The following is a 12,460-nucleotide window of genomic DNA, read 5'->3' on the forward strand; positions in this document are numbered from 1 at the left end:
CTCATATTACAACTCCAAAAGTGACCGTGTTTGATCGATTAAATTGATGAAAGCAATTAAGAGCTAGGAAAATGACACAAAAAGCTATTATAACTCCAGTATTAAGATAATAACTTTAAAGACAATCTCTTAAGTATGCAGTAATGACAGGAAAAATGATAATGAAAGTAGATCTGAACTCTTTCACCTCCAACATTTATTTCAAGTATTCAAAACTGCAAAAATTCCACTTAGTTAATGCAATTACAGAACATTTTAATAGTCAATAATTAAGAGCTGTTCTAGTGCAGCTATTCTCCCATCATCAGTGCTCAATAAATGGCCTGAAATTTTGTAAGTGTGGGAGTGTGGAAAAATAAATTTGTCAGCACAAATTGCTTCAGATTGGTCAATATTGTAGGAGGGATGTCACTTTTTCTTCTTAGTCACTTAACCCTTTAACAAAATTGTGGATGCAGACAGAATTTTAAGAAAATATTGTGGTAAATATTTTTCAGACTACAGTAGGTGTGATTGTGTGTGTAGATATTTTGTTTATATGGTGTGCATTACTGCTAAACATGAGGATGCATCTGTGCTCTCAATGGCCGACTCAGAGCTTTGTTTTGTGCTGCATGCATGTGGTCTATTAATGGTCACTTGTCTAATTTGAACAGCCTGGTGAGCAGCTCACTGATGAAGACTCCAGCTGCGAGGATGATGAACATGAGCAGCACAGCGAGGCCACGTCGTACCACCAGCTGCCTGACTGACAGTGTCTGCCGACATGCACCCAGCCCTTCCAGCCTTCCCTCTACCGGACTCAAGGAACCGGATCGACTGGCCTTTACGTGGGTCTGTTTCTCATCGGCGTCCGGTGCTGTGAGGGACCGAGTTTTAATATGTGGTTAATGTTAGTTGTCTAACAGATCCGAGACAGAAGATATCAATACAGGGTGTAGCTGTAAAATAATAACCCTCTTACCCTTGTTTTCTATTGCAAAGATCTCGCTGCTCCCTGCAATGTTTACTCCTGCTCTTACAAGCGCCTATTCAAAGATATTTAAAACAGCAACTAAATCATGTTTTATAAAAACACAATGTTAGTATCACATGATCCACAAATGATCAAATTTGCGCAGATTAAAGATCCAGTGTGTAAGATTTATGTGGATTTAAAGGCAGAAGTAGCCAGGAATGGAATATAATATTCATAAGTGTGTTTCCATTAATGTCTAACTGGTTAAAAATAAGAATTGTTTTGTTACCTCAGGATGAGCCATTTAAATCTTAGAGAAAACATGATCAGAAAGCGCTGATCATGATGAAAGGGCTGTTTGTGTATATTGTATAGCTGCAATGATTGATCAATGAATTGATTATTAATTGATTATAAAATTAATCGACAACTATTTTAAGAATCGATTAATCAAAAAAAGTCAAAGTTCTCTGTTTCAAGCTTCTTTATGACAGTAAACTGAGTATCTTTGTGTTGTGGGCACAACAATACATTTGATGATGTCATCTTGCATTTTGCAAAATGCTGATTGACATTTTTCACCATTTTCTGACATGTTCTAGACCACACAACTAATTGATTGATTGAGAAAATAACCATCAATGATTGTTAGTTGTAGCTCTATTGTGTACACTATTCAGCAACATTCAGCAAATGCATGCGAACCATGTGTCTGTGGCCACAAGGTGTCGCCAAATCACCTGCATGAACAGGTGCCCCTGCTCAAGTGGTAAAGCGTTATGGAGCAGAGGTCAGACCTGTCTAGGAAAGCACAGATAATATCCAAATGCTAACATCAGCAGACGACAACGAATGAGCAGTCATTATTATGGTTCAAAAGGACAAAAAGTCAAACCTTTCTTTATTATTCTAGATGCAACAACATTGCAAAGCTGACTCTAAATCTCTTGTTTCTCTCGAGTCTTGTGTGTCATCCGTGACAGCGAGTAGACTTTAAAGCTGAAGTAACAGATGGATTAACCACGCCGTTTCAGCAAGAATAGGAGAAATAACAGAAAACCTGCATGTATTTTAAGAACTTCTTGACGAATGGACTGTACCACATCCAGGTCTGTGTCTCCCGGCTAGGTCAGGTTAGACATTTGTATAGTCCAGGTCTCACCATTTCTCAGCTCTGCATGGGTCTGGGTCCTGCCTTTAAAATAATATTTGGGTCTGGTTCGGTCCTGGGTAGTGCATTTCCAGGTCTTTTTAGGATAGGGCACAGGTTTTTGGACCTCTAATCTACAGAGGGTGCAGGTCTCCTTCCATGGAGTTTTTCCATGAGCTTCACAACCACTACTGTAGCTCCACACTTGGAAGGGGAGGGTGAGACTGTTCAGTTGGTTGCAATCTATAAGCGCATAACTAGATGTCACTAAATCCTACACACTGGTCATTTAAGTTTATTACAGTTTCATCAACAACAGTAATGGCAGTGTTTTAACAGAATGTCACTAGTAAAGTTACTCACCTCTTTAGCGGCTTTCTTCCAGTTTAGTTTACACAGGAAAATTGTAAAAAATATTGACTTTATCAAAACGCTAATTAAGAACCCTGCCCACAGTCCTGCAACAGAGATGGAAATAAGGTGGTTAGTTAGTCTCGGCAGAAATATGATTAGATTGCTACTTGCTTTATAAATAAGTAATCTGTCCTCACCTACAATGCCCATATTGACAGGGAACATCAAAGACAGGCCAATGGGGAACCCGAAGAAGTAGAAACCCACCAAGTTACACACAGCACCAACCATTTGCTTCCCTGCCCCCATGACAATACCCCCTGTCACCCCCTGTGGAGGTAAAGCAAGGAGAAATCTAAAATCTATGCCAATAAGTCAGGCTTATTTTGCTCAACAGTGCTCAAAGATTCTCACTGCATAGGCCTCAGCGACATGGATGAAACAGAACATCTTCATGGTATCAGCCACCCTCTGAATAATGTCTCTAAAAGCAGACACAGATATGAAAATTAAATTATGATAAAATACAGGTGAGTGCAAAGCTGACATGTATTTTTTCTTACATGAAATAACTGCATCTACCATATCTGAGGAAGTGACAAGTGGAAAATCCAAGCCTACTTTGCTTTCAAGGGTCAGTGTCCTCTGATGTTAATACATGATGAATTAACCTTTTTATGAGCTTTCTGTGCAACAGTCTGTCTGCTGTTGTGTCAAAGGTAAGAAAACACAAACCGATTAATGTTACATAAGGTGTCAGGATCTGTTCTCACTTGTCTGTGGTGAAAATGTAAGCAATCATGTTCCTTGACACACCAAGACAAACTCCAATGATACATGAGACAGTAGCTGGATTGGGCATAAGAAACACAGCATGTTATTAGACAAAGGTTGCTAATATATAAAAGAATGACATGAACTATATACTCTAAATTAAAGGCAGAATTAGGATTATTTGAAGCAGGATTATTGTGAGGTATAGATCTTAATTCATTTATCAACTATTAATCCATTTTGAGTCATTTTTAAGAAAATATTTGACTCATTGGTCTTAGCTTCTCAAATGTAAATATTTTCTGGTTTCTTTACTCCTCTCTAAGTTGATTAAAATACATTTAGCTGCCAGCCCTGTCCACAGCAGTACATTGCTTAGTTTCCTACACTTGCTTTCCTGCTGCTTCTCAAAACTGGGGATGTGCAGACCCCCATCTACTGTAGTTAACACATGACTATGGACAAATACCTCATATAACCTCACTTCAAGTAATCCACACTATCCCTTCAACATGTAACAAAAAGACCAGAGAACTGAGCAGAACATTTAAGTGGAAAAACATGGACCATAACTTTGAAAAAGGTTTGATTTGTACATCAGAGAAACAGATCTATGGAGGTCTACTCTCTGACATAACTCAACCCAGCAGCCTTTTGTGTGGTGGAGATTTTCTATGCTTTTGTTTCATACATGCACAGATGCAGGAGACCTTGCTGGACAGCTTGGCTTGCTCTGTGTTCCCAGCACCGAGAGCATTTCCAACACGAACACTGGCAGCAACACAGAAACCCATTGGAAACTGTGGTATGGGGACAGGTAAATAAAAACAATCACTTCACAGAAAAATAATAGACAGATTATAAACAAAGTTTCTTATATATTATCCTGTGGAGCCAAGCCATTCAAGTATCCACACAGGTATTACATTAGCATAAATTGTGCTTTGTCATTTCATCGATCCATCCTCACAACAAGAAAAATGAAATGTAAGGGAGTTACCATGTAAGCAATAGTAGCCAGTTGATAGACGACAGACTGAGCTCCCAACTCAACCTCACTGATGATGCCTGCCAGGAACCCGCCAACCTCGTACAACCACCCCTCCAGACAATGCATCAGCATGCTGGGGATGGCCAGTTTGAGGAAAGGACCCCACTCCTGCAGGCAGTCTCTTGACCAACCTACAGTAGGAGATAATAGGAGGTACGACGGATTCAGTCAAATGCACCTATTAAGGGGATAGTTCAGATTCTTTGCAGTGGGGTTGTAGTCAGTGCATTACCTAGAGCATATGGTGGGCCTCATGCCTCTAGATGGAGAAGCAGCATGAGTACCGGTGTAGAAAGTTAAGCAATCTATTGCTGTGAGCAAGGTCAGCAGCAAAATGTATTTCAGCCACCTAAAAATAAAATCAATATCAGTGTAACTGTGGGCTGCTGCTTTACCTTGCTGTCACACAGCCTTTTTCATTTTGAAAACTATAGTTATATAGTTGCTGATCTCTTGCTGTCTTGATCTGTTAGTTTGTGTCTGTTATTGTGGTGTTTTCTAAGGTTAGTTTGGCTTCACCAAAGTCACACAATGACACAAACAAACTAACAAATCAAGGCCCTGCTCTGCAAGGTAAAATGACTGTTTTTGTCAAGGGAGTCTGGCTGCTTTAGAGACAGCGATATTTGGCTTTAAGTCTGGCAGGAAACTGCAAGAAAAGCCTGACTGACTGCAAGGAAAAGTTTTGAAAATATTCAGAATATAGCCTACACTTAAATTGACTTTTTTTTAGGTTGGCTTTTTTTAGGTGGCTAAAATATGTTTTGTTGCTTCCTACACCAATACTCCTCTCTGGTTTTCCAAACTGGTGGTGTATTGACCACTATTAACTGTAGCTAATACTGACTATGGATGAGTGCCTCATAAAACCCCACTTAAAATTATCTGAACTATCCTTTTAAGACAGTATGCAGTCATGTTATTACTACCATGTCACTGAAGAACTGAGACTTATTTTATTGGCACGTTTATCATGAGATAGCAGCTCTGTGAGGCTGTTTGTAGACAAAGGTTTTGGTTTGAGCTAAATGCTAATCTCAGCATGCAATGCAGCAATGCAGCAATTTGAACATGCTAATGTATAATTAATGTACTTACTGATATGAGGTTAAGAGGACAGAAAATGTTTCATTAGTGTCATTGTTCAATTACATTCACATTCAGTCATTTACAGGTTTGTAATTCTTAATTTTCTAGAAAGTTGCACACAGAGCTATGAAATTTTGGCACTAATTATAGATAAAATAGAGATATTGTTCAATTTGTACACAACCAATTAATTACACATTTATGAGTGCACAGTCAGTCAGCTGAACATAAAAAAGCTGAATATCTGGAGATATGAAATTTATCTACAGACAAGCACAGGGTGGGTACATGTCCTTAAAAAGACTTAAAAATGTCTTAATTTCACAGTTACCTGTAAAAGGCCTTAACAAGTATTAAATAGTCTTGTATTCTGTTTGGGAATGTGGTGGGAATGGTGGTCTAAAATGGCCAAATTTTACTCAAAACTTCAAATGCTTCTAGTTACACTGGATGATTAGTTTTATCGCAAAATTGGCCATAATAGTGGCCCCGTCTTTTAATTTACTTCCTGATTCATGTAGACACCCTGAAAAAAATCTACACGTATGGAGAATAACATTTAAAACATCAACATATACAGTAAAGTTCTCTGAAGGAATTTTTCAAGAAATCATTAGAAAACAATGGTCCAATGATAGTGGTCCCTCAAACTTACCATCCCATGTAGCTTTGTGCAGTCCCCTGAACCAGATGTACATAAACAAAAAAACTGCCAAGGAATATTGTGAGATGGCATTGGCAGCTGCAGATCCACTAGTGATGTCAAGAGGATTAAAAAAACAACAAAAAAGGCAGAAAAACAGCATACGTTCATTGCCAGTCACTCATACAAATAAGTCTTCAGATAAATCTTCAAGTTGATTGTTGAAACTGTGACAAGTTTAAAATTATGAAAGATTATGACTCTGAAGGCTGCAAGGCTTCTTATGGCTGCATTATGATGGGTATGGTGGGTGCACTCACGTGACCCCCAGATCCAAAATACTGAGGAAGATGTAGTTGATTATTGCATTTAAAATATTCCCCACAGCTCCAGATATCACCTGAGGCCACATGATGCCCTGTGAACCAAAGAAAGCCATTAAAAAAAAAAAAAAAAAAATCCCCACGCCATTTCAACACATCAGTGCTCCTGCTGTTTGTCACTTTCTCACAGTATGTGCTTCTTTCTAACACACGCACAAAATGATCTCATTACCCACAAACTTATTATTTTGTTTCACACCAGTGGTCTTGCAGTCATTAAATGCACCTGATTCTGAAGATACCTCTCCTGCAGCTGGTACATGAAGGCAGCCTGCAGAATCCAACATGAGGCGATGAATGGGGTTAATTAGATCAATAATGCAACACAACAGCCATTCAATACAGCGTATATGGATGGAGATACAAATAACATTTTGTAAAACTGTGGAGGAGGCTGAACTCACTGGCAGAGCCGGCATGAAGATCTTCACATACAGCTGGGAGAGTCTTTATGGCAGACAGACAAAAGAGAAAATTGTAAATATGTGCAAATATCACATTGAATAACCTGATTCACAACCATAAGTGTATGTGTAACATTTGATGTCATAGACGGTTATGTTTGGAGTGGAAATTATTCACCTGGCGACCTCTGGGTTTTGCCTGACAGCCAGTAGAATGGGCTGAGTGTTAATGAGGATGGACCAGCAGGGGAAACAGGCTAAGAGCAGAATCAAAACTCCCCTTTGGAGTATCACCCCTACACGCTTTAGGTTACCACTCCCATAAGTCTGTAAGAAGAACAGGAAAATACTAAAAGAGTGCAGATGTCCACCAGGCAACCAAATGGTGAAGCACCTACTGCAATGCCAACACAACTGCCAGATTTGCAAAATTTTCAGTAAAGTTTTAATACAGTATAGTGTAAGTTGTCTTACATTGATGTATGCAAAGTTTTTAATAAAGTGTTCTTGTCTAGCAAAGTTTCTTTTTATGGTATTGTAACCAAATGTCCTGTGGCTCCCATACTGTGGTTCACTTGTCCGTGTACACCGTCACACCACATACACCCAGTTCAGACAGTGTGCATGCACAAGTGGCTTCAAGCTAAGGAACACTATAACACTGTATATTTCAAATTTAGGTGAGAAATAGGTGAGTAACATAATCTTGATCCATATTTAAGCAGCGCTGCCTAGTCTGTTAGTTTGAGTAAACATAGTGCACATTTGTTTTGGTCTGAGATGCTTTTGGTCTACAGGGATGCTTTTGGTCTTTTTATGGATATCAGCTTTTGAGCCACAATAAAAGCCAAGTAGTAAGTAAGCCTTGTTTTTAGCCCAGCAGTTGTTGATGACTTGCAGCCCCTACTGGCCGGTTTAGAGGAGTGAGGAGTCAGCAGTCCATATAAACAGAGCAGTAAAATAGGCTTTTCTATTTTTTTTCAAAAATTGTGAATGACTGCAACTACGAGAGCTCCTTGAGCAAACAGACAAAAAATGTGCACGAACAATATTAGGCTGGTGGGTCCAGTAGTATGTGAGATTAGTTGTGGACAAAACGGACAGTAGCTCAAGTCCCATTGGTCACTCAAACACGATCCATTACATAAGCTTGGAGGAGATAAAAAAAAAAAAATACGGTCGTGTTCGCGGAAAAGTGTGAGAGTGAGACCAAAAAACAAATCTGAGAGAGCCCACTGTGAACACGGCAGCTGGCAACTGGCATGGACTGAGCTGGTTACATAATTATCATCTAATTATATAATATGAATGAAATGGATTGAATACCTGAGATATGAGAGTATCACATGCTGATGCCAAACCAAAGCCAATGGAAATACCTGTGACATTTATTACCTGCATTGAAATGAAATATCATTTGTTCAGAAGAAAGAGACAAACATGCTTTAATTACAACGACGTATGAAGGCCATTGTAGGTTTGAATATTTTTCTAAAATTATGAAACCCATGTAGAGGAGCTATCTTGAGTCTCAAAGAATTTCTGTTTCTTTTTCTTGTAAACGTACGGCTTCATAATTTCAGAGAATATTCAAGTTTTCAGAAATATGTGGGATTTTTATGTAAATTTTCCCCTCTTTCTTGTAAATTTACCACTTTCATCTTGGACATTTTGAGTTTTTTTTTCTCAAAATAATATCCCCCTGCCCAGGCTCAGTATTTTTTTCTACATAGGGCCATAATATGTTGTTGTATGTGACAGATAGATGTCTGAGTAAAATAAATATTGAAATTCAAAAGCAATGATACAACTAAAACTGAGCAATAATCCTTGAAAGCAGAATATCAATAAAAACAGAAACAAAACTCACCGCAATCGCTAATGCAACACCTGCCAGCTCTGTCTTCCCCAGGTGACCGCAGAACACCATGCTGACGAAGCTGATCAGGAAGCTCATCAACTGTGAGATAATCTGAAAAACAAAGTCACGATCCCTCGTTTTCATATCTAGAAAAAACACAAATGAACTGAGCTCCACACATGAATGAAATATTTAACTCCACATGCAACACATAAAAGTAACTGATTGAGTTGTTATTCATTAAAAAGAACCCATTGTTTCAGAAGGTCTTGAGGTAAGAAAACATTCTTATTTGCTCTGGCAGCTGACATGTGTTATGCTTTGGTTTTGCTGCAGTTCCTTTGTGTTTCTAAACGTCTTTACTACCTCTCTTTTCTTCTTTAGAAAATAGTTCGAGTGATTGCTGGTGTAGGTTTTTGACAGCCTTTGGCATCAAAAGGTTTGCACAAAAGGAAACTAAATGTCCTCGTCTATCAACTTTGGGGTTTGTGCGATGAATAGGAGTCAGTGAAAAGTGGATACATGTTGGGTTCTCCGATTTGCTGAGCCATTTTTTTCTCCTCACAAAAATCTCTGTTAAATGCACATTTTTTCAGTGGTATATTGAATATATGTAATTATCTTATCTTTGACTGAACATGTACTATAATAATGTGAGTCTATGGATTGGAAAAATTTCAAGGGCTTTATCCAGGACAGGCCTGGCGGTTTTGGTGGACCTATGCAAGATTTTGTTTGTGGCCCCAAAATACTTCCAGTGCAACACAAAATGGCATATTGTTCATGACTGAATGAACACACTTTGCTTGTTAGCTTTGTTACCATGGCTACACTGTAAGTTATTAAAGCAAGCCAGTCATCTTAACACTGTACAAAGTGTGAGGAGCAGCCTTGAATTTCATCATTGTAGGGGCAAGGCTCATAAATATTAGGTCAGCGGGGCCATCAAATAAAATACATGGAAATAATTAACTTTACTTAAGGCATATGGACGATTTTATTGTTATATATTATATATACTATTTGCAGATACAATTGAGTCAGTAATAATTACCTTATTACATATTATAAAGTTTCTTATTATTTTGTGATACCAACTCATTATTTTGTTAAAGTTTCTCATAATAACTATATTATAACAAGATCTTCCTTTTTTCATTATATTGGTGGCTTCCATAGGGAAAGACAATGCATGGACAGCAGCACAGTGAAAATAAAGATGTTTCATGGAGGAGACGAGAGTAAGTAACATGTATCTAGTTGTTTGTCACTGCTAACAGAGACTCCAGTCTGCAGTGTAAACCACAGATATGTAGAATAACATCAGACTTCATGACCAAAGAAAGTCTATATCATGTTGACATTTCTTACCATCTTTGCAAATTCTTGCGCTTATCAACATGAACACTTTCTCTGTCTGCTTAAAACTTAAATAGCCTGATTTCCCAGTGGTTCATACAGGAAGCAACAGAGGAAGTCACACCAATCATGTGGCCACTTGTAGCAACTGTAGCCCTAAACAATCGCCTAGAATGTATATGCCAGCAGCCGGCATGAAACATAGGAGGAGAATGTTGACGTCGGCTGGACGTATGCGTGCTGTCTGGGTATATTTCTCCAATTCTGTTGCCTGTAATGAGATTAAACAGCTTCTCCTTAAGCACATGACTGACATACTGAAGAATGGCACCAATAGCTCCACCTTGTGGGCATTAATAAAACACCATACTATCTTTCTGCAGGGACTACAGATACAGCAATCACATGCATTTTCTTCAGGAAATGCAAATATTCTAGTTTGATTTAGTCTAATAACAAGTTAGATATAGTTCAGATTCATGTCTAGAACTTTTTCGAGAACATCTTCACAACCAAATTTGTCAGGATAAACACCAAACATATCACACTGTCTCTGTCTAATACTTGAACTTGTGACACCTCTAATGTATTTATTTTTTTTCTAGGTCAGTAGGTGTTTTCTTCAAGGTAGCAAACCAAGTAGCAATTAAAACATTTCCAAATTAAAAACAACTCAGTAATATTCATGATTGTCATGGTACACTCCAAACTACAACTTAATTATAGCTGGGGTTTTTTTTTTCCAAAATAAACGATTCTAACAGATGTTCCTATTCTGAATATTGTTGTAGATTTGATATCTTTAGTAGCCAACTCTTGTCAGCTGTTGCATCTAAACACAATCTTACCACGGGTCCACCCAGTTTTAAAAACTGAGCTATTTCATTCTTGTAGTCCACAGGTACCCTGAGCTTGATGCCTCTCAGCCAGAATCCGCAGCATGAGTCAACGCTGTGAGCAGCAGGAGGTGATTCGTCTGTTTTGGACTGTCCATTTACTCCTCTACAAGCGTTTTTTGTTGCTAAATCTTCCATACTGAAATGAGATCTGGTAGAAAACAGAACTCAGTCCCACTCTGAATGATGTTCGTACAGTACAATTCCCTTCAGACACAGACAAGTAGGCTGGGAGTAATCAATAACCAATTACCTGTGTAATAATCAATAACCAAGGCAGTGTCTTCCCACCTTGCTCTCTGTCTGAGAGAGTGGACACACACATTATGCTGGGACACTGCTACAAGTCAAATCTCTCCACCCCCGACCCTCCAACACACTGTGCAGTCCTCCAGGAAACTTAAAACGCCACCAAAATGAAGCACTTTGTTTTTCTCTCAGCTGCTGTGGAGCGTCACAGATCTACACTGTTTTGCCACAATTCAAAGGACTGAAATGCCTTTGGTGTGAAAATGTGAGGCTCGTGTCTACAGTATAATTAAACACACTGTATGAGTAACAGAGTTTTCACCCTGTTTAACCCTGCCTCAAGCAGGGCACTGACAGGAGGTGGCAGCAATGATAATTTTACCATAGAGATTACAGTAGGAAAAGTTCCTTTTTGTGCATCTTTGAACTTTGAGTTACGAAAGTCTCTCAACTACTGCAATGAGCGGTTAAATGATACTGTCACTGGTGATAGAGGCTTAGCCTGCTGTGATATCTGTGATTTTTTCCTGTTTTTTATAGGGTGTATCTTGCATAGCAATTTCATTTTCCTCAAGTTTTGATGTGCCACAATTTTGTTGTCAGTCATACAAAGCAAAGAGGCTAAAATGCTGAGTAGAACTACAGAAACTCTGTGTTTTTGTCACGATGGGTGAACACATTTACATTACACTTAGTCATTTGACTGTTCATATAAACATATTGAATAGAGGAGCTCCTCAAAAGTGGCTATAATGAGTATTTTACATTAACAATGTATCCAATGACAGAGAGGCTGCTAATTGTAACAAACCTACAGGGAATTACCACCTGAATCTGCAGCTCCCCTCGGCTTTAATGGGCCTTATACTGAGTTTAAGCTCATTGTGCATTGTTTTGATTCATCCAAACCACTCTCATAATGTTGTTTTCAGCAAAACAGCTCTAAAAACACACTGGACACCACCTGCTCACCACAAAACAGCAGATAAACATAATTAGTGACTAGCTGGTGAAAAGAGTGAAACATTTAGCAGATAAAGAAGGAGATATTTCATTCAGGAGTGGGTGGAGACCAAACAGAGCTAAAAGGGGTTGACTATTGGACTTATGTTTGCCAGGTGGTCAAAATATGACTCTAAATGAATGCATCTAATGCTATAGATAGCATTAGCTATAGAAAGCTTGAAAAAAAACTTAATTTTGTTTATTGTGTATTTTGTACAGCAGTAGCAATATTTGCTATCAAACTTAACTAATTAACTTAAGAGGTGAAGAAAATAACCAGCCCG

At 38.5% G+C, this 12,460-nt stretch overlaps 1 protein-coding gene across 3 annotated transcripts; it reads right to left on the reverse strand.

Annotated features, from left to right (window-relative positions):
- Nucleotides 1-174: 174 nt before the first annotated feature.
- Nucleotides 175-11,469, reverse strand: LOC146319015 (multidrug and toxin extrusion protein 1-like). 3 transcript variants are annotated; one of them, XM_084731236.1, is made up of 16 exons: nucleotides 10,875-11,467; nucleotides 8,677-8,778; nucleotides 8,133-8,201; nucleotides 6,985-7,133; nucleotides 6,807-6,849; nucleotides 6,629-6,673; nucleotides 6,340-6,437; nucleotides 6,032-6,129; nucleotides 4,237-4,418; nucleotides 3,928-4,036; nucleotides 3,236-3,311; nucleotides 2,877-2,946; nucleotides 2,660-2,792; nucleotides 2,472-2,566; nucleotides 965-1,028; nucleotides 175-859 (listed from the first exon to the last, which is right to left on the reverse strand). In XM_084731236.1, exons 1-16 carry the CDS (start codon nucleotides 11,058-11,060, stop codon nucleotides 636-638), a joined length of 1,743 nt encoding a protein of 580 aa, XP_084587362.1. In that variant the 5' UTR covers nucleotides 11,061-11,467; the 3' UTR covers nucleotides 175-635. The 3 variants fall into 3 exon arrangements, with proteins under 3 accessions (XP_084587362.1, XP_084587360.1, XP_084587361.1); XM_084731234.1 differs by having other exon boundaries at nucleotides 738-1,028; nucleotides 10,875-11,073; nucleotides 11,176-11,469; XM_084731235.1 differs by having other exon boundaries at nucleotides 738-1,028; nucleotides 8,677-8,813; nucleotides 10,875-11,002.
- Nucleotides 11,470-12,460: the final 991 nt, after the last annotated feature.

Source organism: Lutjanus erythropterus, chromosome 11 (genome assembly GCF_056507025.1).
Source record: "Lutjanus erythropterus isolate fLutEry1 chromosome 11, fLutEry1.hap2, whole genome shotgun sequence".
Lineage (NCBI taxonomy): Eukaryota > Metazoa > Chordata > Actinopteri > Lutjaniformes > Lutjanidae > Lutjanus > Lutjanus erythropterus.

Coding starts and splice junctions, on each gene's coding strand:
- LOC146319015 (XM_084731236.1), bottom strand. CDS start 11,060: ATGGAAGATTTAGCAACAAAAAACGCTTGTAGAGGAGTAAATGGACAG. Junction 6,674..6,806: donor TCTTCATGCCGGCTCTGCCA/GTGAGTTCAGCC, acceptor TGGATTCTGCAG/GCTGCCTTCATGTACCAGCT. Junction 2,793..2,876: donor ATGTCGCTGAGGCCTATGCA/GTGAGAATCTTT, acceptor TTACCTCCACAG/GGGGTGACAGGGGGTATTGT.